The 27,465-nt window shown below is 41.1% G+C and overlaps 1 protein-coding gene across 1 annotated transcript in view; it reads left to right on the top strand.

The window, feature by feature from the left end:
* Positions 1–27,465, top strand: part of LOC126456692 (EF-hand domain-containing family member C2-like) — a 238,752-nt gene that overhangs the window by 160,444 nt on the left and 50,843 nt on the right. The window contains exons 7-9 of the mRNA XM_050092431.1: positions 8,655–8,835; positions 15,291–15,427; positions 15,540–15,736. Coding sequence (XP_049948388.1) covers positions 8,655–8,835; positions 15,291–15,427; positions 15,540–15,736 — 515 coding nt within the window. The remainder of the gene's footprint in view (positions 1–8,654; positions 8,836–15,290; positions 15,428–15,539; positions 15,737–27,465) is intronic.

The following is a 27,465-nucleotide window of genomic DNA, read 5'->3' as shown; positions in this document are numbered from 1 at the left end:
CTCAACTGCTGAGGTCATTAGTCCCCTAGAACTTAGAACTAGTTAAACCTAACTAACCTAAGGACATCACAAACATCCATGCCCGAGGCAGGATTCGAACCTGCGACCGTAGCGGTCTTGCGGTTCCAGACTGCAGCGCCTTTAACCGCACGGCCACTTCGGCCGGCTAGTAATTTTTCCCGAGGGCATACAGCTTTACTGTATGGTTAAATTATGATGGCTTCCTTTTGGATAAAATATTCTGCAGGTAAAATAGTCCCCCATTCGGGTCTCCTATCGGGGACTACTCACGAGGGCGTAATTATCAGGAGAAACAAAACTGGCGTTGTACGGATCCGAGCGTGGAATGTCAGATCCCTGAATCGGGGAGGTAGGTTATAAAATTTAAAAAGGGAAACGGATAGGTTGAAGGTAGAAATAGTGGAATTAGCGAAGTTCGGTGGCGTAAGGAACAGGAGTTCTGGTCAGTTGAAGGGTTATAAATACAAAATCAAATATGGGTAATGCAGGAGCAGGTTTAATAATGAATAAAAAAATAGGAGTACGGGTAAGCTACTACGAACAGCATAGTGAATGCATTATTGTAGCCAAGATAGACACGAAGCCCACTCCTACCACAGAAGTACAAGTTTATATGCCAACTAGCTCCGCAGATCATGAAGAGACTGAAGAAATGTATGATGCAATAAAAGAAATTATCCAGATAGTTAAGGGAGACGACAAATTAATAGTCATGGGGAACTGGAAGTCGGTAGTAGGGAAAGGAAGGGAACGAAAATAGTAAGTGAATATGGACTGGGGGTAAGGAGTGAAAGAGGTAGCCGCCTGTTATAATTTTGCACAGAGCATAGCTTAATCAAATCTAACACTTGGCTTAAGAATCATGAAAGAAGTTTGTCTACGTGGAAGGAGTGTAGAGACACCACATAGGTTATATAATGGTAACACAGAGATTTAGGAACCAGGTTTTAAACTGTGAGACAGTTCCAGGGGTAGATGTGGACTCTGACCACAATTTATTGGTTATTAACTGCAGATTAAAATAGAAGAAACTGCAAAAAGGTAGGAATTTAAGGAGCTGGGACCTGGATAAATTGAAAGAACCAGAGTGTTTCAGAGAGAGCATTAAGGAACGATCGACAAGAACAGGGAAAAGCAATACAGTAAAAGAAGATTGGGTAGCTTTGAGAGATAAAATAGTGAAGGCAGCAGAGGATCAAGTAGTTAAAAGACGAAAGCTAGTAGAAATCCTTGCGTATCGGAAGTGATATTGAATTTAATTGATGAAAGGAGAAAATATAAAAATGCGGCAAATGAACCAGGTGAAAAGGAATACAAACGTCTCAAACATGAGATCAACAGGAAGTGCAAAATGGTTAAGCAGGAATGGCTAGAGGACAAATGTAAGGATGTAGAAGCACACGTCACTAAGGATAAGATAGATACTGCCCATAGGAAGATAAAGGGGCCTTTGGAGAAAAGAGAACCACCTGTATAAATATCACGAGCTCAGATGGAAAACCAATCCTAAGCAAAGAAAAGAAAGCAGAAAAGTAGAAGGAGTATACCTATACAGGGTCTGTACAAGGGCGATGTACTTGAGGGCAATACTATGAAAATAGAAGAGGACGTAGATGAAATGGGAGATATGATACTCCATTAAGAATTGTACAGAGTACCGAAAGACTTAAGTCGAAACAAGGCCCTGCGAGTAGACAACATTCCATTAGAACTACTGATAGCCTTGGGATAGCCAGCTGTGACAAGAGCAAGATGTATGAGACAGGCGAAATACCCTCAGACTTCGAGAAGAATATAATAATTGCAACCCCAAAGGAAGCAGGTGTTGGTTTGTCTGAAAACTACCGAACCATCAGTTTAATAAGTCACAGCTGCAAAATACTAACGCGAATTCTGTACAGACGAATGGAAAAACTAGCAGAAGCTGACCTCGGGGAAGATCAGTTTGGATTCCGTAGAAATATTGGAACACGTGAGGCAATACTCACTCTACGACTTATCTCAGAAGCTAGATTAAGGAAAGGCAAAGCTACGTTCCTAGCATTTGTAGACTTAGAGAAAGCTTTTGACATTGTTGACTGGAATACTCTCTTTCAAATTCTGAAGGTGGCAGGGGTAAAATACAGGGAGCGAAAAGCTATTTACAGTCTGTTCAGAAACCAGATGGCAGTTACAAGAGTCGAGGGGCACGAAAGAGAGGTAGTAATGAGAAGGGAGTGAGACAGGATTGTAGCCCATCCTCGAATTTATTCAATCTGTATATTGGGCAAGCAGTATAGGTAACAAAAGAAAAAATTGGAGAAGGAATTAAAATCCGTGGAGAAGAAACAAAAACTTTGAGGTTTGCCGACGACATTTTAATTCTGCCAGAGACATCAGAGGACCTGGAAGAGCAGGTGAACGGATTGGATAATGTCTTGAGAGGAGGATTTAAGATGAACATGAACAAAGCAAAACGAGAATAATGGAATGTAGGCGAATTAAATCAGGTGATGCTGAGGAAATTGGATTAAGAAATGAGACGCTTAAAGTAGTAGGTCACTTTTGCTATTTGGGAAGAAAAGTAACTGATGATGGTCGAAGTAGAGAGGATATAAAATGTAGACAAGGAAAGCGTTTCTGAAGGATAGAAATTTGTTAACATCAAGTATAGTTTTATGCGCCAGGAAGTCGAGTCGTTTCTGAAAGTATTTGTGTAGATTGTATCCATGTATGGAAGTGAAACACGGACGATAATGACACAGGAAGAGAATAGAAGCTTTCGAAATGCCGTGCTACAGAAAAATGCTGAAGAGCAGATGGGTAGATCACGTAACTAATGAGGAGGTACTGAATAGAATTGGAGGAAAGAGGAATTTGTGGCACAACTTGACTGGAAGAATGGAGCGGTTAGTAGGACATACTCTGAGGCATCAAGGGAGCACCAATTTAGTACTGGGGGGAAGCGTAGAGGGTAAAAGTCGTAGAAGGAGACTAAGAGATGAATACACTAAACAGATTCAGAAGGATGCAGATTGCAGTAGTTACTCGGAGATGAAGAGGCTTACTCAGGATATAGTAGCATGGAGAGCTACATCAACCTAGTCTCTAGATTGAAGACCACAGCCGGCCGAAGTGGCCGTGCGGTTAAAGGCGCTGCAGTCTGGAGCCGCAAGACCGCTACGGTCGCAGGTTCGAATCCTGCCTCGGGCATGGATGTTTGTGATGTCCTTAGGTTAGTTAGGTTTAACTAGCTCTAAGTTCTAGGGGACTAATGACCTCAGCAGTTGAGTCCCATAGTGCTCAGAGCCATTTGAACCATTTTTTTGAAGACCACATCAACAACAACCTACTCTCCCTCTCTGATTTGCGTTTTCTGTGGTTTCTACAAAACACTTGAGGCGAATGCAGCGGTAGCTCCTCAAACAAGTCACTACCGCCGCTTTTCTTTATCTTTCTGCAAATGAACTAGTGTCCCGCCCCTCAGAACTCGACGATGACGAGACGGTAAACTCGAACTCTCCATTTCTCTTCTTTTTGCTGTTACTGGTGACACTTATGTCATTAATGCAGCGTTGAAAAAATGATTTTGCCCGTAGTTTACCATCTTTAACACGTCTGCAATAAAGTATTGACTCTGATACCAACTTGAAATGTGAGCACACGCCTTTCTTTTTACTGATTTGGCAATGATAACGCTGCACTCCAGTTTTATAAGAAGCAGCTCTTTCCCGTCTTATTAAATCTACGTCATCAGACTCCGTTAGATCAGACTCTCTAGTGGAGGTGGTTTGTATTGCCTTCCTCCGACCGTAATGGGGATGAATGATGATGATGTTGAAGACGACACAACAACACCCGGTCATCTCGAGGCAGGTGAAAATCCCTGACCCCGCCGGGAATCGAACCCGGGACGCCGTTCGCGGGAAACGAGAACGTTACCGCGAGACCACGAGCTGCGGACACCTCTGGATTGTGTCCCATAAATGTCCGATGGGATTCATGTCGAGCGATCTGGGTGGCCAAATCTTAAGCTCGAATTGTCCAGAACGTTCTTCAAACCAATCGCGAACAATTGTGACATGGTGACATGATCCATAAAAATTCCATCGTTGTTTGGGAACATGAAGTCCATGAATGACTGCAGATGGTCTCCAAGTAGCCGAATATAACCATTTACTGTCAATGATCGATTCAGTTGGAACAGAGGACTCAGTGCATTCCTTGTAAACAGAGTCCACACCATTATGGAGCCACCACCAGCTTCCACAGAGCCTTGTTGACAAAAAAATGGTTCAAATGGCTCTGAGCACTATGGGACTTAACTTCTGAGGTCATCAGTCCCCTAGAACTTAGAACTACTTAAACCTAACTAACCTAAGGACATCACACACATCCACGCCCGAGGCAGGATTCGAACCTGCGACCGTAGCGGTCGCGCGGTTCCACACTGCAGCGCCTAGAACCGCTCGGCCACTCCGGCCGGCCCCTTGTTGACAACCTAGGACAATGGCGTCGTGGCGGGAACCCTAAACATCAACTCTTACCAACTGAAATCGGGACTCATCTGACCAGGCCACGGGTTCCCAGTCGTCTAGGATCCAGCCGGTAAGATCACGAGCCCAGGAGAAGCGCTGCAGGCGATGTCGTGCTGTTAGGAAAGGCACTAGCGTCGGTCGTCTGCTATCACAGCCCATTAACGCCAGATTCCTCCACACTGGCCTAATGGACACGTTCGTCGTCCGTCCAACATCGATTTCTGCCGTTATTTCAAACATTGTTGCTTGCCTGTTTCCACTGACAACTGTACGCAATCCTTGATGCTCTCGGTCGTTAAGTGAAGGCCGCCGGCTACAGCGTTGTTCTTAGAGAGAGGTTAACACTTGAAAGTGGGTACTCTCGGCATACTCTTGACGCTGTGGATCTCGCTATTTTGAATTACCTAAAGATTTACGAAATGGAATCTCTCATGCGCCTAGCTCCAAATACCATTCCGCGTTCAAAGTCTGTTCATTTCCGTCATACGGCCATGATCACGTCGGAAACCTTTTCACATGACTCGCCTGAGTAGAAATGACAGTTCCGCCAATGCACTGCCCTTTTTTATACCTTATGTACGCGTTTCTACCGCCGTCTGTACATGTGGACATTTCTGTTCCATGACTTTTGTCACCTCAGTGTGTCAGTTAAATACAAACTGGGGCTATGGCATAGTAATATTAACTCTTTGTTGTTGTTGTTGTTGTTGTGGTCTTCAGTCCTGAGATTGGTTTGATGCAGCTCTCCATGCCACTCTGTCCTGTGCCAGCTTCTTCTTCTCCCAGTACCTACTGCAACCTACATCCTTCTGAATCTGCTTAGTGTATTCATCTCTTGGTCTCCCTCTACGATTTTTACCCTCCACGCTGCCCTCCAATACTAAATTGGCGATCCCTTAATGCCTTAGAACATGTCCTACCAACCGGTCCCTTCTTCTAGTCAAGTTGTGCCACAAACTCCTCTTCTCCCCAATTCTATTCAATACCTCCTCACTAGTTATGTGATCAACCCATATAACCTTCAGCATTCTTCTGCAGCACCACATTTCGAAAGCTTCTATTCTCTTCTTGTCCAAACTATTTATCGTCCATGTTTCACTTCCATACATGGATGGCTACACTCCATACAAATACTTTCAGAAACGGCTTCCTGACGCTTAAATCTATACTCGATGTTAACAAATTTCTCTTATTCAAAAACGCTTTCCTTGCCATTGCCAGTCTACATTTTATATCCTCTCTACTTCGACCATCATCAGTTATTTTGCGCCCCAAATAGCAAAACTCCTTTACTACTTTAAGTGTCTCATTTCCTAATCTAATTCCCTCAGCATCACCCGATTTAATTCGACTACATTCAATTATCCTCGTTTTGCTTTTGTTGATGTTCGTCTTATATCCTCCTTTCAAGACACTGTCCATTCCGTTCAACTGCTTTTACAAGTCCTTTGCTGTCTCTGAAAGAATTACAATGTCATCGGCGAACCTCAAAGTTTTTATTTCATCTCCTTGGATTTTAATACCTACTCCGAATTTTTCTTTTGTTTCCTTTACTGCTTGCTCAATATACAAATTGAATAACATCGGAGATAGGCTACAACCCTGTCTCACTCCCTTCCCAACCACTGCTTCCCTTTCATGTCCCTCGACTCTTATAACTGCCATCTGGTTTCTGCACAAATTGTAAATAACCTTCTGCTCCCTGTATTTTACCCCTGCCACCTTCAGAATTTGAAAGAGAGTATTCCAGTCAACATTGTCAAAAGCTTTCTCTAAGTCTACAGATGCTAGAAACGTAAGTTTGGCTTTCCTTAATCTTTCTTCTAACATAAGTCATATGGTCAGTATTGACTCACGTGTTCCAACATTTCTACGGAATCCAAACTGATCTTCCCGGAAGTCGGCTTCTACGAGTTTTTTCATTCGTCTGTAAGGAATTCGCGTTAGTATTTTGTTGCTGTGACTTATTAAACTGATAGTTCGGTAATCTTCATATCTGTCAACACCTGCTTTCTTTGGGATTGGAATTATTATATTCTTCTTGAAGTCTCTTTAACAACATCATATTGATAATATATGTTTGTATGAATCTTCTGTGAATAAGATTCCTCTTGTCTTGTCACTGTCCGCTGTTAATGCTTTTCTTGACCCAAATCTCCAGAGGCCTGAAAAGAAAGAGCAATAAGGCTTTGTTGGCTGGGAGATCCCAAAGAACTGTTGTGCCGCCGAATCGGAAAGAGTTTTCTTCTTCCGCACGCGATGGCTCCTTTTCCCGCGATGTATGAAAGTTGAATCTTTGGTGAATTTGATGAATTTAGTTGACTGTAATGAGTGTGTGAATAGTGTGGTGTTGTTTGTGCCTTTGATGATGAGAGAAGGGAGATGTTTAAAACCGGTGGTGGTACATTCCCTACCGTTCTCGAACAGCAATGGGCCCGCAGAGCTTTCAAACTTCCACCCCTGACTGACCCATCACCATCAATATTTTCTCATGCTTTCACTTCGTGAGACACTTCGAAGACGTTTGGAATTTGAACCACTGTATTGATGCAAAGCCTGTTGATCAGAACTTAACGCTACCACCTATCCTCCCTTTACTATTGGCACATATTTCTTTCACCGCCAGGTTTCGAACTGTCTACTTCCGAGTCGAGCGCCAGCGAGCGACCTCAACTGCGAAGGCTGATGAAACCAGTGTGCGACGCTTGATTGATAGCAGTCCCTAGCTGCACATCATCTCCTCTTCAAAGCCTCTCAGATATATCAATCGTGCATTCCACATGTAACAATTCCTTAAATGAATAAATTATATCATAATATTATGAAAAGGATAGATTGCTGTCCGCCCCGGTTGCTGAGGGGTCAGCGCGGCGGTCTGTCACGCCCAAGGGGCCCGGATTCGATTCCAGGCTGGGTCGGAGATTCTTCTCCGCTCAGCGAGTGAATGTTGTGTTGCCCTCATTATCATTTCACCATCATCAGTGTAAGGCAACGGGAAACCACCACTGGGATCGCTTCTCTAGACGCTCATGCGGTGGACCTCTCTGTCGAGCCTTTCCCCATGACAAGACCTGCCGTAAGGCAGAGCACAAAAGTTATAGATTGCTACTCACCATGCAGAGGAGACGCTGAGTCGCAGACAAGAACAACAGAAAGACTGTTATAAATATCAGATTCCGACCATCAGCCGTTCTTGTGTAGTAGAAAACACACACACACACATTCACTCAAGCTTGCCTATTTATTGTGCACGTCTGTGACTCAGTGTCGCCTCTATATGGTGAGTAGCAGTTTGTCCTTTTCATACTATTTTTGTTCTTCCATCCTGGACTTTCCATTGTTCAAATTAAGTATATGTTTTTTATAATTCCACCTTTGTCATTATGTATCTATACAGGATGTAACTGATATAAGTGCAGACATTTCTATTGGTGACTGAGGACGGTGTACTGAACGTCATTACATCAATATTTACGTTATTAGCTGACTAATAAATATAAGTGTTACAAGTTATGTTTTTAGGGCAGAAAGTACCTCCACATAAGCGTGGCACAAGCCGGCCATTAATTCTTATTTTACCCTGGGCAGCAGGTTGAGTGTTGAAGAGTGGAGGCGTGGACACAAAACGGTTAGTTTACACTGACAGTAAAGTTTGTGACGTCTTTTTGGAAAGACTCTTCGATACAGCGGATAAACAACCAACATACTGATAAGTGTACATTTTAAGTTACCCGTTACACTCTATATATTTTATGGATTTTGGCTTACTTCGCTCGATTGTACACAACCATGACTTCATAGCTCTGGCACTGACGATGTTTTGTATTATGTCCTATTCTGTAGCCCACTACCTCTGCTTCATTTACATTGTCCATTTAATTTACCTTGAAAAATGCTAAATGCTTCTCGTAGTTTTGCTATGCTAGGCGTTATTGTTATTTTCTTCTCGTGCCTTCATCCTTTCAGTCACTTTTTTTTATTTCCTTGAAAGTGACTGTATTTAGTTTATATTGCTAACTTTTCTGTTTACTGATCAGGAAATATCTTTAAGAAACTTAAGCAGAAATTTTCAAATTCGTTACGAATCATTTTATATTTTCTTTTGCTCTGTTGCAGGAGACATTAAGCCCATTGAACAGCCAATTTCGCTGGAGGACGCCCCGTGTGAGAAGCCACCACCACGAGAGCTACCGCCTTATAACGGTTATGGATCTTACGAAGATTCCGCTGGAAACTGCCGTACTGTCTTGCCGACTCCACCAAGACGCGACTTCGTCAAGTTCCTGCACAAAGACAGGTCCTAACACTAGTATAATTAACGTAGAAAAACTACTGACTGTTTTGGCATTGCTGTCGTTGCACATATAGAATGTACCTGAAATTTATAACGCATCACCATCAGGTATTTTCATACTTCAGTAGGAAATAACAGCTTCCTATGATGAAGGGAACCCTTGCCGACTCGGCTTCAGAGTTTTGCGTGGAAATGTACATATCTTTCCTGCTGTAAACTGGTGACTAAATTTTGAAATAGTGAGAGAAATGTGTAAATAACCATAAATATCAACACAATAACACTTATCTTTACTGGTATTAATTAAAAACGTAAAATAATTTTGAAGACTTCTGTGCTCTTGCATACAAAGGTGAAAAAATTATTTCTGGACGTCCTCAAAGACGATCAATCCTTGAAATTTTTGCATTACTTTCACTCCTCTTTTTGTTGTATTATTTACACTTTATTTTGTGTTATTTACACTTTCAGAGACGAAAATTTTCTTTAGGGGAGGAGGAACCTTCAGTCGGTCAGCAAGAGCTGAAACAGATTTTTCTCTTTCTCGACTGGAAGTCATCCAAAGATATTGCTGAAACTAAGAATTAAATATCTAAGCTAGGTTAAGGCAAGATTATGTATTGTAATTATTAATTACAATAACTCTTTCCCGTATGAAGGGTTTGATAGTTTTTCCTTATGAAATATAGCTCTTCCCAAGATCAAAAATTTCTCACGTTGTAAGTCTGAAACTACTCTCATTTTCGTGTGTTTATCTGGAAGTGCTAAAGCAGGAATTTCATCAGACATACCACAAGTGTTGACAGAATTTACTCGAAACTGCTTTTGAAACTGACTTCCCAATTTCCTCATGCTTCTTGAACGCTTTCAAGACAAGCACAGACATTTATACGGTGCTCTTACTCCCAAATTGCATTAAAGCTAGGCTTTATAGGATGACGCAATCAGTGAGGAAACATCTTGCAGTTCTCATCTTTCCTTTGCACTGAATAAACTGAAGTTGCAGAAAATATTTTCGTAGATTAAATGGCCCTTGCACTCGTTTCGCTTGATGAATGATTTATTTTAGTGATGTAGTTTCAACGATATTAAAAGCAGTTTGATAATTTGACTGTAGTCCTCCTTCACATTACGTATGCTCAGTGTGCCCCAGCAGAACTTAACGAATTTGTTGAATTCTATATCCACTAACTGTATTTTCTCAGAATCAGTGAATATTTGGATATAATCCATATTAACATTTCTAGTTCTCTTTAAAGTTTCTGAAAAGCAGAAAATCTGGGAAGCTAGTGACTTCATGAATTTCCGCATGAGAGGCTACTCAAAACTAGTTCGTCAAGAGGATAGTGATACGCAAAGAGTAACAGCACTACTTTCAATTTTTGTTCTACGATCGCACAATATCCCTAAAACGAGCTGAACTGGAAGCCTTTATGTAGCAGTACGTCGTTTATACCACGCCCTCTAAAGTCCCAATTTTGGAGCACTTTAAAAATGTAGAGAACTTGCTATATTGCGGGGTAGAAACTAAAGTTTTCACTCATAAGAACACATTGGCGGAAAACTATGTAAGTATGCAGTTCTGTGTACGAGAGCGTAAGTTGATCTAGATGCACTTGTTTTTGCCCGCCAACTCACCCTCTAGCCAAACAATTTGTTATCCTCCTGTAGTGAATGGTTCTCGTTGTGCTATCAATGATATGATGTAAACCTTCTATTTAGAAACGAGCTCATCTAGATCTACTTATGCAGTCGCTCGCAGAATTACGGTCTTAGAAATTATCCCGCCAGCGTATTTTTTATGGGTGAAAACTTTAACTTTCGTTGCTTAATCTCCAAGTTGTTCTTTGTTTTTATAAGCAATAAGTTCTTCCTACGAGCTTCTTACGTCCATGCCAGGTAAAGGTATGCCGACTCAATGGATGGTCGCCATACCGCGAATATTATTCTGAAAATTTGTTTATTATAGCCTCATTGCTCCCTTCCAGGTGAACTGACGAGTTGTTTGTAGAAAATTCTTCAATAGTGAGGCGTAATGCTTTTGTTACAACCTAAAAAATGTAAATATAATCTCTTATGCTCATCTGACAGCTGTCTAAACCTGCAACTTACTTCGGCGTGACAAAAGTACTCCTGCTTCGCTTCGTAGAAGTTTAGGACGGTGTCGGCGTGGATTCACCCGAAAAATGCTCACTTACGTCAGCCTTCCGGTACAACTACTAGACATTAGATTCTGCCTGCCACAGCATGAGCACTGCTTTGTCTAACAGGATTGTACCATGAGCGACACATGATGTTTATGTTCACATATGGATATTATATGGTACCAGTTTCTGTTGTGGAACAGGCATTTCATTCCATGGAGTCCATAACAGTAACTGCTTCTGACGTTACTTTAGAATAAGTGATATGCAAGCATAGTCTCAGTGTTCACATATGTAAACTGGCTGATTTTGTCAGTGTGCGTTACACATGACGACCTTTTATTCTGACATAATTTACAACATTTTCGCACTGGACTGTGTAACAAACTATCCTGCTCAAACCAGTCGTGACGGTGCGTCCTGCGATTTGGCCATTGGAAACTTGTTATACAGACATATCGCAGGTAGCGATACTGCAGATGGAATGATGGAGACCTTAAATGCCAAGTACACTATGTGATCAAAAGCATCCGGACACCTCCAAAAACATACCTTTTCATATCAGGTGCATTGTGCTACCACCTACTGCCAGGTACTCCATATCAGCGACCTCAGTAGTCATTAGACGTCGTGAGAGAGCAGAAAGGGGCGATCCGCGGAACTCACGACTTCGAACGTGGTCAGGTGATTGGGTGTCACTTGTGTCATACGTCTGTACGCGACATTTCCACACTCCTAAACATCCCTAGATCCACTGTTTCCAGTGTGAGAGTGAAGTGGAAACGTGAAGGGACACGTACAGCACAAATGCGCACAGGCCGACCTCGTCTGTTGACTGACAGAGACCAACGGTAGTTGAAGAGGGTCGTAATATGTAATAGGCATACATCTATCCAGACGATCAGGATCCACTGCAAGTACTATGACAGTTAGGCGGGAGGTTACATAATGTGGCGATCCGATGGCAGGGTGTGGGTATTGCGAATGCCCGGTGAACGTTATCTGCCAACACGTGTAGGGCCAACTGTAAAATTCTGAGGCGGTGGTGTTATGGTGTGGTCGTGTTTTTCATGGAGGGGACTTGCATGCCTTGTTGGTTTGCGCGGCACTATCACAACACAGGCCTACATTGATGTTTTAAGCACCTTCTTGCTTCCCACTGTTGAAGAGAAATTCGGGGACGCGACTGCATCTTTCAACACGATCGAGCACCTATTCATAATGCACGGCCTGTGGCGGAGTGGTTATACGACAATAACATCCCTGTAATGGACTGGCCTGCACAGAGTTCTGACCTGAATCCTACAGAACACATTTGGGATGTTTTGGAGCGCGACTTCGTGCCAGACCTCATCGATCGACATCGATACATCTCCTCAGTGCAGAACTGTGTGAAGAATGGACTGCCATTCCCCAACGTATGCCTCCGAGAGTGGAAGTTGTCATCAAGGCTAAGGGTGGACCAACACAATATTGAATTCCAGCATTACCGATGGAGGGCGCCACGAACTTGTAAGTCTTTTTCATCCAAGTATCCGGATACTTTTGATTACATAGTGTATCTATGGTTTATAAACAGATCGAGATACACACAAAACACATGTGCTCGTAAGTCTAAAGCGCCCGTCAGCAGCTGAAGGTATTAATATATAATTCTAATTTCGAATCAGAGATTGTTGCTACTCTGTAGTTGCAGTGCTGTCCAAACAACTTCCTCGTTGGAGCACTCGCTGCCATGTCGTCACAGAGCCCCCCCCCCCCCCCCCTCACCTCTCTGGGGAGTGCAGAGCATAAGGGAGGGCGGGTCGGGGAGGATGCTGTGGCTCAACTTCACACAGGTGTGCGCGACCACTCATGCTGTGGCTGGCTGAATACACAGATGCATGGATGAACTGTTTCTCGCTTCAATAAATGCAATAAGCAGGTGGAACAGGCGTGGTCGGTAGCAGCCAAAAGAGGTGGTACTGCACGAGATGAAATGGAAGCTGATGAGGTCGTCCAAAACGAGAATGACGATTGTGGTAGGAAAGTTATGGTGGCTGAGGTGCGATGGGGGCGATGCAGTGGATGTGTTTTGCTCTTATGCCGGAATTGGGGCTGGGGATGACTTATAGCTACAATGTCTATGAGAAACGCGTCTACAGTAAACGTGAAAGTGACAGAATCCAGATCGACCTCCGAGGAGAGGCAGTGATATTGGAAATGTGCAATCGTGGACATGTTGCACATATTGTAGTCGTCAGGTAGTTTGTCTGAAATCTCTTCAGGTCAGAACTGATGTAAGTTCACTAACTCTGTAATTACTTTGTCGTTTAGGTTAACTGCAGAATACTTTGTATGTGATTCTCCAAGGTGGGTTGGTGATGTCACGCAGGGTCTACGTCAGTTTAAGTCTATTGAAAGTAACAGTGATCACTTTACCATGCAGCAAAATGTCAACAGTATTGTTGTCCTGTCTAATTACTTTATAAGTTCCTAAGTAGAGTGGGTGTAATGTTGGTCAGGCAGCATCATTGTGCAACATTACATGATCACAGTCCTCCAGAGCTTTGTGGAGGAAGATTTTCTGGGGTCTATGTGCTTTTACTGGCGGTATCTTTACGTGTGCAATATGTTCCCTGATTTTCCAAACAAGTTGCAGCAGTGTTTTGTCTGTAGGCAGTTGCAGTATTCCATGAAAGAGTGAGGTTTTCTCCATAAAGAAATTCACAAGAGATGTATGGAGATCATCTTTATAATCTGCACACATGCCTGTCAGCATTTTGGAAAAGAAATGCAGTGGTTGTTGTGTTTCTGCTATTGAAATAAGCACAATTGTGAAATAGCCATAAGTAAATTATGATCCAAATTGTTAAGGTAAATAACCTCTGTACAAAAGCATATCATACTCTGTGTAACTGTATTGTTTATGTAAAATGTTTTCTATGTTTAAAAGTGTACAACAAGTTGTTTGAGAGATGTTTAGTGTGTGTGAGACTCTGTAGAAATCGACCATAAGGAAACTGTAAGGACAAATTCTTCTAAATTTCACCGCTAACTTCACAAAAAGATCGACAACCAACTAAAAATCGCGTGTTTTCTTATATATTGCAGTAAAGTCAACGAAATGAAGCAGAATCTCACACATCGGAAACATCACATAGGAATGACATAACAAACACAAAAGCCCACTTGAAAATGGGAATCATTTCCCGAATCGCGTCGTGTGAAAAATAAAATAAAGAAAATCGTGACTGGTATCAGATGAGTTATTTTTAAACAAACCTATTGTTTTCACAGTCGCAGGCTTTCAGAACCGTTTATAATGGATCAAATCAGATTTGCGTAATTGTGTTATGTAACAGTATCTAAATAATGAAGTCAGTAGCTATTCTTAAGCGTCAAAAATACATTAAAAATCACATCTAAACTAGCCACATCGCTCCTCAAGAGTAGATAGAAACAAGAATTAATTTCTACTTATTTTCTTAATCTGGAATCTGCTGGATGTTGCAGTACTACAGACCATTAACCATGATAGTATAGCATTATTTGAATCACATATCATTGATAATATAGAAACAATAGACATGCATTTTTAAAATGCAAACCGCTCGAAATGTGAAACTGTACATGTTAATTTAAACATTAATGCCGCGCGAGATTAGCCGTGCGGTCTAGAAGGCTGCAGTCATGGACTGTGCGGCTGGTCCCGGCGAAGGTTCGAGTCCTCCCTCGCGCATGGGTGTGTGTGTTTGTCCTTAGGATAATTTAGGTTAAGTAGTGTGTAAGCTTAGGGACTGATGACCTTAGCAGTTAAGTCCCATAAGATTTCACACACATTTGAACAAACATTAATGTGTACTCACGAAACACATATTAGTAGAGACTGCTGTGTAGCTGATTGCATCTCTTGAGGAATTTGAAGTAAAATACTAGTCAAAATAATAACATAGGTAATTAGGAGATTCAGAATACTATAAGCGCATTTTGGAATGATTTCTGTCAAATACACGTTAGTTGCGGGAACGCAGAAATGAATCACACCAGATACGCATATGGTGACGATGGAACAGACATAGCGATAGGCATTTAGGTGCTCCCGTAGAATCTTCTAAGTGTTGTCATTTAAATTATTAGCCTTTGCCGCAAGAAGATATCAGTTGTGCTCATCAACGACAAACAATTCGATCGCAGTAGAAGTGACGACAGAAACAGCGCTTCATTTCAAATTCTTCTCGCTGTATGACATTTATACAGTTATGTGCTGCCATATGTTATATTGCATTGCGTTTTATCCTGTCCCGTGTTCTATGATAATTGTGTCTTCTACAGGCAGGGACTCGATAGCTTCGTGCTGAGATTCAAAGCCGAAATGATCAGCAAAATACCAGAAAACCGAGGACGAATATTCATCATCAGTTATTTTTTATCTGATGACACAATTTCGGTATTTGAAGCCCAACAGACAGGTGAGTGACAAAACAAAGCCTCATGCTACATACATTATGATACTGTACAATACATTTACAATATAACATTTGAGTAATGTTTAATTTTAAGACATTGTTTAATTTTTGGCAGGTTTTAAGGGAGGTATGTTTTATGCACGTGACAAGATGTACAAACCTGGGCAAGATTTTTTTACAAATAAAGAACCAGACGCCTACACTACCCAGGATTTGTTCGTTGGGAACGTTCTCAATATCCACGAATTTCTTTTCCGACTAGTCGCCGCCGACGAATATGCTCTGCGATATATGGAGATTAATTCTAACGAGGTTAGTGATTTCTGATGATTATGTAGCTTTCGTTCGTTTTATTTCTATCTTTGATCTTAACAGATATGGAGCTAAAAAATAAATCGGACATTTATAGAACGTAGAAGTATAACACTCGGTTTGTCCACAGCTAAATTGTAAATTATAGGTTACTGTGCTTGTACAGCTCTCAAGTTCATAACATAAATTTACCATGAGGGTAAGACTGTTATTCCAATTAATCACCGTTCTACTGAGTAATCGTCACTGTTAAATCTGTAATTGCCACAACTGAGTCTGAATTACATTCGTTTTCTTGTTTACCATTAGCTGTAGTTGATGTTTAGTCGAGACCATCCTCTGCCTGAGATATGACCAAGAAAACGTCTTTAATTAATGAGCAAGCGTCACACCTAATTCGAGGTAATAACTGACTCAACCAGGAGTTTGCCGTAATCAGAACTTGCGCGCTAATGGCAGTCATTCAAGTAACTGTACTAACTGAGAAAATCAAAGTTGAATCATAAATTTATTATATTCGTAACAGTTATTTGTCATTGTGTGTACGAAGTAGTATTTTTTATTTTCCTAAAAAGGTATACATTTTATACTCAGTCTATGGTTCAGCGGAAGATTAGAAATCCGTGTTATGGTACCATGAAATTATTCACTTTGAACGACGGCGGTGGATATTATGTGTTATTTTACTTGATGTGGCGGGAACGTACATCATAAAGCAAGTAACCGGAATTAAAAAATACGTGACTGGTATTTTTTATGTCAGTGGCTGAAACTACTTCACTCTGCAGCGCCGTCACGCTCAATACCAGGCATTTCGTGCATGGATAATAGCTAACAGTCATTCAGTTACTACTGTTTGCTGATGAACCCATTTTCACCTTGACAGCATATCGATGACACAACGGAAGTAACATACATTATAGAGGCACATTGTTCAGCATCGCTTGTCTTGAAATGTGTGGTTTTCTGATATCGACAGTCGAATAAGAAGGTGTTATGTCTTGCCCAATCGTCCGTCTATCACAGTCCGTGTGAGGATTAATTCAGCAAACCGAGTTGACACAGTAGAGCCATTGTAAAAGTTCCCTTGGATTCATGGCTGGGCATGAACTTTCAGTGTCTAGGTCAACTAACAAATCTCCTATGGATCGCCCTGTTCATTGGCCACAAGAGCCGACATTATGTTACGTTATTCACTGGCTGGTGGATGAACTTCTTATTCTTACTTAAAGGCACAATCACAGAACACGTTTTTACTCGTGTCTCATTTCGACCCTGCATGGGCTATTTTTAGAAACTTCAGTGGAAAAAGGAACAAACATTTACTTTAAAAACTTCAATATTATGTCAGCTCAACTTACAAATGACGCAAAGTAAATTTCAGAATCTGTCCAGCGCATGCCGATAGGTGTTAACTGGTATACGGCAAACAAATGATTTGTCATGCTAAACAAGTGAATAAAAATTGGGAATCATTTAGGCATACCTTACTTTCTTCACTCCTTGTGCTAGGTGGACGTTGTCTTCTCTATGCCAGTGCTAAATTTGGCATTAAGATACCACCCTCATAATGATACGACAGAATCTCATCAGCAGAATTGCACTTAATAATGCATAGAGAGCCGACAATAACACTAAACTTTGTATCGGATGTTTTAAAAACTAGGGTAAATTGTTGCTGACTACTTTTCATAAATTTCTTTTACGCCTAAATTCTAGTATATGTTACTGTACATCCATTCGAAACTGACTCTAAGTATATATAAGTTTTTAAAAACGAAGCTTTTCGCTCTTCGATTTCCTGAAATATTCATCATTCCGCCTTCAACATTGTAAGTTAGCTGTCTGAGCTTTTGGCTTTTTTTGCATTTCGCTGATCGGTATAAACATATCTGACATGGAGGTAATAAGCTTGGAAAACACAGACGCGACTTGGATTATGCCACATAGAAAACGTATTCTGCTACTCCAGTATAGTTGGATGTTGGTTGAACAACTATTCCGTAACGTCGTTTCTCACTGTTGCGCTGTTGATGTTAACATGGCCATATTTATGCATTAGTTCACGGTTAACACGTTTCAAATTATTTATTACTTTCCTAAATGGCTAAAACTGATCATAAATGCTAGAAACAAGTAGAGTGATATGCTACGGCGCCCATACGATAATCTATAGGAGGGGGGGGGGGGGGGGAGGGAGAGGGGGAAGCTCGACTTGGGGGTATCGAGTATTTTTAATATTTTGCAAGACGTTCACTGAGAGCAAAGTGGGGGCGGGGGGAGGGGGAGACGCCCACTTGCCTCGGGTATGCTCGCCCTTGGCGATATGGAACAGAAGTGAATAATTATAGTTCGTGCTGCAATCTGCTGGTGATTGCTAAGATTAACTCCTCAGTGCCTGCTTTGACGTCATAGCATGGCTGTTGATTGGAAGAGTTTGTTATGTAACAATGAGAACTGGAAATCCTTATCGCAGGGATTCAAAATTTGTGGAGATAAGAAACTTTTATTTGATATTCAGCAGTCTGTTAAAGTGGCGCGACACTTCGCCTCGATTTTCTTGCCTACCACGCCAGCAGCGCTCCAAGCGGCCAGTAAGTTAAACTGTTGAGGTCGGCGCGATCGTCAACACTAGAACCACCGGAACTAGTACTATACTTAGAACCGCCTATGTGGTCAAAGTGGCCACTTTCTTTGTAAGTACATGCTGTTCTGTTTACTGTAAATATTAATGACCTTGATAACAATGTATCACTTTAATTACGTTTAATAACAGTTTCATTGTATTTTACAACAACAATGGGAACATAATACTACTAATATTTAAGAACATAGTTTACAATATTTATCTGGAACCATACTAATTGTATTGCATTAGTTTTAAAATTAATAGAAATTAATCTTACTGGATAAACTAAGTACCCATGACTACGTTAAGAGAAAGACCAATCATAAAATATGACCATGTATAGTGTCTAATCCTACTTACAAGCATTACAAACTACTGTCTTTATTACTTTATATGTACACGGCCCACAAACATATCTCTTGCATTTACTGCACACTTCATTTGTCTTGTTTCTGCATTTCCTCGTTTGGCACATTTTTCTTACTTTCGCAGGAATTTCCGCTTCTTCTCTTTCTTCATCATCATCGTCCTTTTCTTCCTTTTCTTTTCCGTCCCTTGGCATCCTTTCCTGATTTTTGGTTTCCATATAGGCTCTACGTAATTATTCTGCTAGATTTAAGATTAAATTCCGCCTACTTATTTTGATCCCTGTCACTAGCTTATGCGTTGATGGCTGCTAAATCAAGGATATTGTGAAATACGTGTACAGGCCATCGTAGAGTACCAGAGCGGACAAAATACAGGGCGTTTCAAAAAGAAAGAGCAGATTTCAAACATTTATTTCTCAAAAACTACAAATGATAGAAACACAATTCCAACGGTCCTTCACTCAATATGAGTACCAAATGTTACACAACAAATATCAAAACTGTACCTCAATATGAGCACCATTTGTTACACGACAAATATCAAACCGGTATCTCATTTCTTGCCACACACGACGCAACTGGTCTTTAGTTACCGAATTCACGGCCGCAACAATTCGATGTCGTACCTCTTGAAGAGTAGCGGGCATAGGTGGGACATAAACACAGTCCTTTATGTACCCCCACAAATAAAAATCGCAGGGAGTAAGGTCTGGTGACCTGGGAGGCCACAGACGATGACATTGATCTTGTGCTCCTGCTCTTCCAATCCACCGTCCTGGAATGGTGTTATTTAGGTACCGTCGTACAGGTTCAGAGAAGTGTGGTGGGGCGCCATCTTGCATGAAGATGAAGTGATTTGAATCTTCCTGAAGTTGAGGAAATAGCCAGTTTTCTAACATGTCCAGGTAAATGGTTCCTGTGATAGTTTTCTCCATGAAAAAGAAAGGTCCATAAACTTTGTTTACCGAAATTGCACAAAAGACGTTAACCTTTGGTGAGTCTCTTTCATGTTGAATAACGTCCCTCGGAGTTTCACTCGCCCAAATTCGTACGTTATGCCGATTAACTTTACCAGAAATGTGAAACGTTGATTCATCTGAAAAAATTAATCGTTCGGCAAAATTGTCCTCTTCCATGTCCTGTAGAATTGCAGTTGAAAATTCGAACCTTTTGTTGTGGTCGTCAGGACGCAATGCTTGCAATAACTGCAGTTTGTACGGCTTCATGTGCAGACGGTTACTCAGAACGCGCCATACCGTTGTTTTAGACATGTTTAGTTCGTGACTTGCCCGTGCCGTGGATTTTCTAGGGCTCCTTTCGTAAGCTGCACGGACACGCTCGACATTTTCATCCGATGTGCGTGGACGACCCGTGCTTTTTCGCTTGCAGATGCAACCATCTTCTACGAATCTGTGATGCCACTCATAAATTTGCTTATGACGAGGCGGCTGTTTGTTGAATTGACGGCGGAATGCACGTTGCACACCAACAATGGACTCTAACTTTGCAAATTGCAGCACACAAAATGATCGTTCCTGTGGTGTCGTCGCCATTTTCCTACAAACAAACGCCAGCGCCACTGCGGATTTGCATGGAACTTCTGCGCGGACCATTGAAAAACTTTGAACCTTTCTCTGACAAGAAACGTTTGAATTGTGTTTCTATCATTTGTAGTTTTTGAGAAATAAATGTTTGAAATCTGCTCTTTCTTTTTGAAACGCCCTGTATTTCCTCGTCATCTGGTCCAAGACATCTACAGCAAATTTTGTGCTATTGAAGAAGGTCACTGTTTCGGGAAGGTGTTTCAAATTATTTTGTATTTCAACATCTGTGTGCATGGTGCTATACAGAAGAACATTTTTGTTCTTTTTCCCTTGGTAAACAGTCAGAGTAGCACCTCCCCTTTTCAAGAGAACAGACATATAAAGAGGAGTTTTCATTTTTTTTATAGTGTTCGGAATTTCTTTTCTTGCACGGTTGATAGTGCCGACAAGGCTAGTTTTCTCTTTTTCCAGTATCTCCCCAAGTGTGACCATAGTGAAAAAATTATCAGTAGTCACATTTCGCCCCTTATTGCGATATGGAGCTACCTTCTTCATTTCTACTTGTTCTGGAAGTTTCCCATTAGGTGCCCTCTGTTCGTTCTTTCCTACATAAGGGAACCCATTACAAAGATATTTTGTTTCTACATCCGCTAGAAGCCAGAATTTGATTCCGAATTTATCAGGTTTATTCGGCATATATTGCAAATACGGACACCTGGTTCTGCTGGGGAAAAGTTGTACGTCCACAGAGACATTTGATCCTGGTATGTAATTCAGCAGACAGTTTTCTATAAAACGGGTCCAAGTACTTAATATAAGTGCAAATTTGTCACTTTTCAAACTTTCCGACCGTTATTTTTTTCATCAAAACGCAGATATTTCAAAATTTCTCGGAAACTGTTTCTGCTCATTGTGTCAGTGAAAATGGGCCTCCCCACATTTTCGACCACAACTCATCTACTTCAATACATCTGGCACCTAGTGCACCACGAACATATAATGAAGCAACAAATGCATCTAATTCTTCTAAATGCAAACTCCAGGAATCATTTCCAAGAACCCGTTGTGCCTCTGCTTCTGTGCATTTACTTACGTGTTTCAACATTGATTGATCAACTAAAAGGCGCCAGGCACTCGAAACATTATCATTTGAGACGGGCTGCTTTGCGTGTGGAGTACGTCCCCGTGTTTCTTTCAATATATTCTGTTTGACCTATCCTACCTGGAGTAGTAACACCGAAGTCTGCTACAGTCCACTCCGTGATCCCGTCCTTCCCCAGGAGTTTTGAGCCACGTTCTGCAAGTGAACCCTCACTTCATTCTCCTCTTCTACGTCGATTCTGTATTAGTCCACTTACAGGAGGTGCAGTTCCTTTTTTTACCCAGGGTAGGTCCTTCTCTAGCATTGTTTATACTAGTGCTTGGTACTGGTTGAGCAACTGCGTGAGGAAAGAGACAATTAGAAAGCTACAACTCATTATAAAGATAACATACCACAAAATAAAATAGCAGTAACAGAAGTAGCAGTAGAAGTGTCAGCTCTATTATAATAGTGATCATTATTCATATAGTAACAATAATAATAATAACAATAATAATATAAGTGAATGTAAACTACCTTCATCTTCAGTCTCGGAGCTGTCACTCTCCACATTAGCTACAGGGTGGTAATCTTCATCTGTAGAATCTTCCACAAGGTCCTCAACTTCAGGATCATTTTCAGCATCTGATTCATACAAAAGTGTGACAATTTCTTCATCTGAAAGTGGCCGTGGCCGTGGTTTGTATCGCTGTGACATCTGAACCATGTCTGCTGCTCTGAGATCAGTACTCAAATAATCATTCTCCTTTATGCAAAACCCAATAGCAAACAATAAATGACATATTGCATTGTTGAGCTTTTAAATTCAAACAATGCGAATAAACTTCAGTAACCAGCATATTTAGTGTATTGTTCACGGGAGCTAAGAATAAATCCGGGGAGTGACGCACAACAATCTTTAAATAATCTGTTTTCAAATATACATGTAATGTGGTCAAAGTGACCACTCGGCGGTTTTAAGTATAAGTGGCCATTCAAAGAAAACTGATGAAGATAAAATAAATATTGGACTATTTATATGATGTACATAAACATTTAGGAAAAGTCATTAACTCACAACAGCATAGATTAGACATTGACCGAATAATAACATGTTAAAATACAAATAGTGGTCAAATTGACCACTCGGCGGTCCTAGTGTTAAGGCGAGTAGTAGTTGTTTATCTTGATTTCTACAACGGGTTTTACAAGTGGGAGCGCTTGTAACGCAATAAAATTGTAGCAACAACAGGAAGAAGGCACTACAGCTGTCTTTTTTCAGGTTTCATAAGGACCCCGAGACGTATATTCCATCATGTTACTAAACTGTATTGTCAGGATTCCTTTGCAAACTACATGTGTATTAATGATTGATGTTTCATTTTAGGAGCAGAAAATGGCTAGTTAACAGCAGACGAGAAGACCTCATGAAACAAGTCCCAGTTTACCTTTACAATAATATTAAATTTTGTTTGCTACATTTCGAACAAAACCGGTCCATGAACGCAGACAATAATAAACTCGTGTGGAATGCAGTACCCACACTGTTTGATATCTCAAATACGCCACCTCAACTGACGATGAAGAGGAAACTGCCACAAAGGTTCGACAATCCATCTAAAGTTGTAAAACAGTCCACAAACCTTTACATTCCAAAAATCTGGAAACCATTATTGAGATGTCCGTTCTGGAAACCAGATAAACCACCAACAGATGCTAGAAACTATATCATTATTGCGTCTTCCACGTAAGATCTCTGAAAAAATGTTACTGAATCGCTTGTAGCGTATGATGGAGCCAGCGTTAATTCATCAACAAGCAAGTTTCAAACTAGGAAGGAATTGTACATCTCAAATTATTAATCTGGTCTAGTATATAGGAGATGGGTTAGAAACACACACTATTGCAGGTTTTCCTATCATCTACCTGACAGCTGTTTATCATGCTGTTAATGATCATACATTGTTAAATAAGGTCAATGAAATGGAAAAACTTTTTGTAAAAGAGTTCTGTGTAGACTTTCAGGAACAACAGCTGTCGATTGTGACGTCTGAAAAACGGTGTACCACAGGAGAATGTATTGCCTCTAATGTTTTTAACATCTATACTAATGGCTAGCCACTCCGAGACCGCACCACTAGTCTTCTTTGCGCAGATGATCAGGGTTTGGCAACTCAGGCTAAGCCGTGGATGTTCACCTGGGAGATGCTTTGAAGAAGGTGAGCATTTATGACAATAAGAATGAGCTTCACCCAAACTCATTTTAAACCCAACTGTTTGTTTTCCGTCTCAAACACAGATAGGCGAATCGTAAACCCAGTGTCTCATGGAAGGAGTGAGATGCTGTACCATATCCTAACATGTAACTGTGACACTTGTCATAAATTAAGAAAATACTTGGTAGTACATTGGGCTCTCAGCCAAGAACTTAAGAATGATAACGTTATCAGTGCTGCTCCGCAAAAAAATACCTATGCGCCGTCGGGGCACTCCAGACATGTTGACAAGACACTGAATACACGTGGAGATTTAATACGGAATGTTTGTGGCATACGTTTGCGAAATTATATCACCTGGAAGTACTGCTACCATAGAGATCCGTCGTTATGTCGCTGCCACCGTGCAATGAAAAAAACCTTGTTACCAAACGTAGCCTTCTATTACGTGAACCAACCGTTCGAATATTGACATTCAGGAAAAAACAATGAAAAATAGCAACATTCTGCTAACGAGTACATCCGAAGCAAGAATGCAAATGCGGAAAAAAGCTGATCCTCATTGGCCTCAGATATCTGAAAATCTCTTCCCTGGCCTCAAAGAGAAATGAACTCATGCTGTCAATCGTCTATTCTCTGGAGTCACAAGATCCAGACCCTTCAAAAATGGGGATTTCAGTCGTTACAGTCAATTGCAATGCCGAAGACATACTCACTTACTCCACAGAATGTATTACAGAAACGTGGGTGTTGTGAACGTTTTCAACACATATTAGTGTTAAATCCAGCCTAGTCGTTAAATGTGGGGTATCTAGGAAACCTGCTGTCTCGGATCGCTAGACAACATTCGAACAAATTGCATTAATGAGTTTTATTACAAAGAGAAAAGATTAGAATACTTAAATTTGTGTTTCAAAGATGTGTCGCAAGCAAAGGGCGACATCCAAAATAAGCAATGTTCTTCACTATACACAATCCTAAGTCGCTGCTATAGGAGTGCCTAATCTTGAAGCTACTATGGTCGCGGCGCTTATGTCCTTTTCACATAAGGGCCGTTGCTGTCGTGTTGTCGTCCTGGAGAGGGGTCGGTCAGCGTGCAATTGGCTGACGTCTTTATATTTATTTATTTGCGCGTCCAGTTCCGTAAGACCAAAAAATGGTTCAAATGGCTCTGAGCACTATGGGACTTAACATCTGAGGTCATCAGTCCCCTAGAACTTAGACCTACTTAAACATAACTAACCTAAGGACATCACACACATCCATGCCCGAGGCACGATTCGAACCTGCGACCTTAGCCGTCGCGCGGTTCCAGACTGAAGCGCCTAGAACCGCTCGGCCACACTGGCCGGCCCGTAAGACCAAATTGAGCAGGAAATCTCCGAGGTCATGGAACGTATCAGCACATGAAATTACAAGACAAAAGTAATAACAGATAAAAATAAAATGTTTATGAAGCCAAAACAAAGTCAAGTAATAAATTTAAGTAAACGCGATCAACAATATAATATAAAAATGAGCTTAAGTTTTCAAGGAACTCCTCAACAGAATAGATGGAGTGACTCACGAGGTAACTATTCAGTTTAGATTCGAAAGCGCTTTGATTACTGCTAAGATTTTTGATTTCTTGTGGTAGCTTATCGAAAATGGATGCAGCAGTATACAGTACGCCTTTCTGCACAAGAATTGAGGAAGTCCGATCTAAATGCTGGTTGAATTTCTGCCGAGTATTAACTGAGGGAAAGCTGCTTATTCTTGGGAATAAGCTGATATTGTTAACAAGGAACTACAGTAAAGAAAACATATGTATTGAGAGGCCAATGTGAAAATACCCAGACTACTGAGTAGGGGTCGACGAGAAGTTCGCGAACTTACACCACTTATTGCCCGAACCGTCCGTTTCTGAGCCAAAAATATCCTTTTAGAATGGGAAGAGTTCCCCCAAAATATAATACCACACGACATAAGCGAATGAAAATAAGCAAAGTAGACTAATTTACATGTCGAACGATCACTCACTTCAGATACCGTTCTAATAGTAAAAACGGCAGCAAAGTTTCTGAACAAGATCCTGAACGTGGGCTTTACGTGACAGCTTACGATCTATCTGAACACCTTGAAATTTGAACTGTTCGGTTTCACTAATCATCCCAATCCTGTGAAATTAAAACGTCGGGTTTGGTCGAATAGTGTGTTAGAAATTGTAAAAACTGAGTCTTACTGTGATTTTTCTACAAGCCATGAACTTATGTCATGAACTACACTATTTGAAACCGAGCCAATGTTGCACACAACATATTTTACTACCAAGCTAGTGTCATCAGCAAACACGAATATTTTAAAATTGCCTGTAATATTAGAGGACATATCATTTATATAAATAAGAAAAAGGTGTGGCTCCAGCACTGATCCCTGCCACCCCTTCCCCACTTGACCATACCCCACATCGCAGCTATTCTAAAACTGTGAATATTGACCTTTTGCTGTCTGTTGCTAAAGTAGGAGGTGAACCAATTGTGAGCTACTCCCCATATTCCGTAATGGTCCAACTTCTGGAACAATATTTTGTGATCAACACAACCAAACGCCTTAGCTGAAAAAAAAAAAATTTGCCTAGTGTTCGAAACCTTTTGTTTAATCCATCCAGTACCTCACAGGGAAAAGAAAATATAGCATTTTCATTTGTTAAACTACTTCTAAAGCCGAACTGTACATTTGATAGTAAATTATGTGATATAAAATGATCAATTATCCTTACATACACAGCCTTTTCAATAACTTTAGCAAACACTGATCGCATAGAAATAGGTGTAAAATTGTCTACATTACCCCTTTCACCCTTTTTATAAAGCGGCTTTACTACTGAGTACTTTAAACGTTCAGAAAACTGACTTTATAACCATGTATAACAATGTAATTACTGTCGCCCATAAGTCGTCAAAGCACATACACAAACATTGCTCATTCATACGGACGGATGTCAAGCGCGGTACCACTTGCAAAATGTAAGCGGCACTTATTATCATTTTTGAACCACGTGTTTGTTTACCCTTCGTTTGTTTTTCAGCTACATAATCACTGATCGTCATGTTAACCTAGCTTTCCGTCTCTTCGTGGTAGAACGACTTCGTAATGGTACATAAAAAACACAGTATTGTGAGTACTCTGCAGTATACGTACTGTAGAACACACACAAGAATACAGACCGTAGAACGGACACAACTGTGCCACTGTACGCGTTGCCACACAAAAGTTTGCAGAGCGAATCGACACCACGGACAGTAGCGAGGGCTCTCTGCAATCCGCTCCTGAAGACCTCGCCTCCCCTCTTGGCATACCAGCGCCCTCACGCTCAGCTAGCAGGCTCTGAGCACTATGGGACTAAACATCTGAGGTCATCAGTCCCCTAGAACTTAGAACTACTTAAACCTAACTAACCTAAGGACATCACACACATCCATGCCCGAGGCAGGATTCGAACGTGCGACCGTAGCAGTCCCGCGGTTCCGGACTGAGCGCCTAGAACCGCTAGACCACCGCGGCCGGTCAGCTAGCAGGAGCTCTGCCCAGTTCGTGACCTCTTCTGAAGGAACAGCATGTAGTACAGGACCAACGTGATACTTAAAGTTTCTGACGGAACATTGTACCTCAAGAGAACAGTTTGTTAATTAGTGCATCAAGTGATACTGTGCTACTCCATGACAGTCGTCAGCTATCCAGTACTCCTGGGGCACAAAACAGTGTCAAAGCTATGTAAGTCTTTTATTCATTTATGTAATAAAATGAACTAATATTTCATGTGTTATAGTTTGAAGGGCCTTATCCCAGAGCAACCAAAGAACCCACAGTTGTGGCTGGACGAAAGTAATTTTGCCTGGTAACAACAACAAT

Source organism: Schistocerca serialis, chromosome 2 (assembly GCF_023864345.2).
Source record: "Schistocerca serialis cubense isolate TAMUIC-IGC-003099 chromosome 2, iqSchSeri2.2, whole genome shotgun sequence".
NCBI classification, from domain to species: Eukaryota; Metazoa; Arthropoda; class Insecta; order Orthoptera; family Acrididae; genus Schistocerca; species Schistocerca serialis.
The sequence above is the reverse complement of the archived record's forward strand: the minus strand, read 5'-3'. Positions and strand labels throughout refer to the sequence as shown.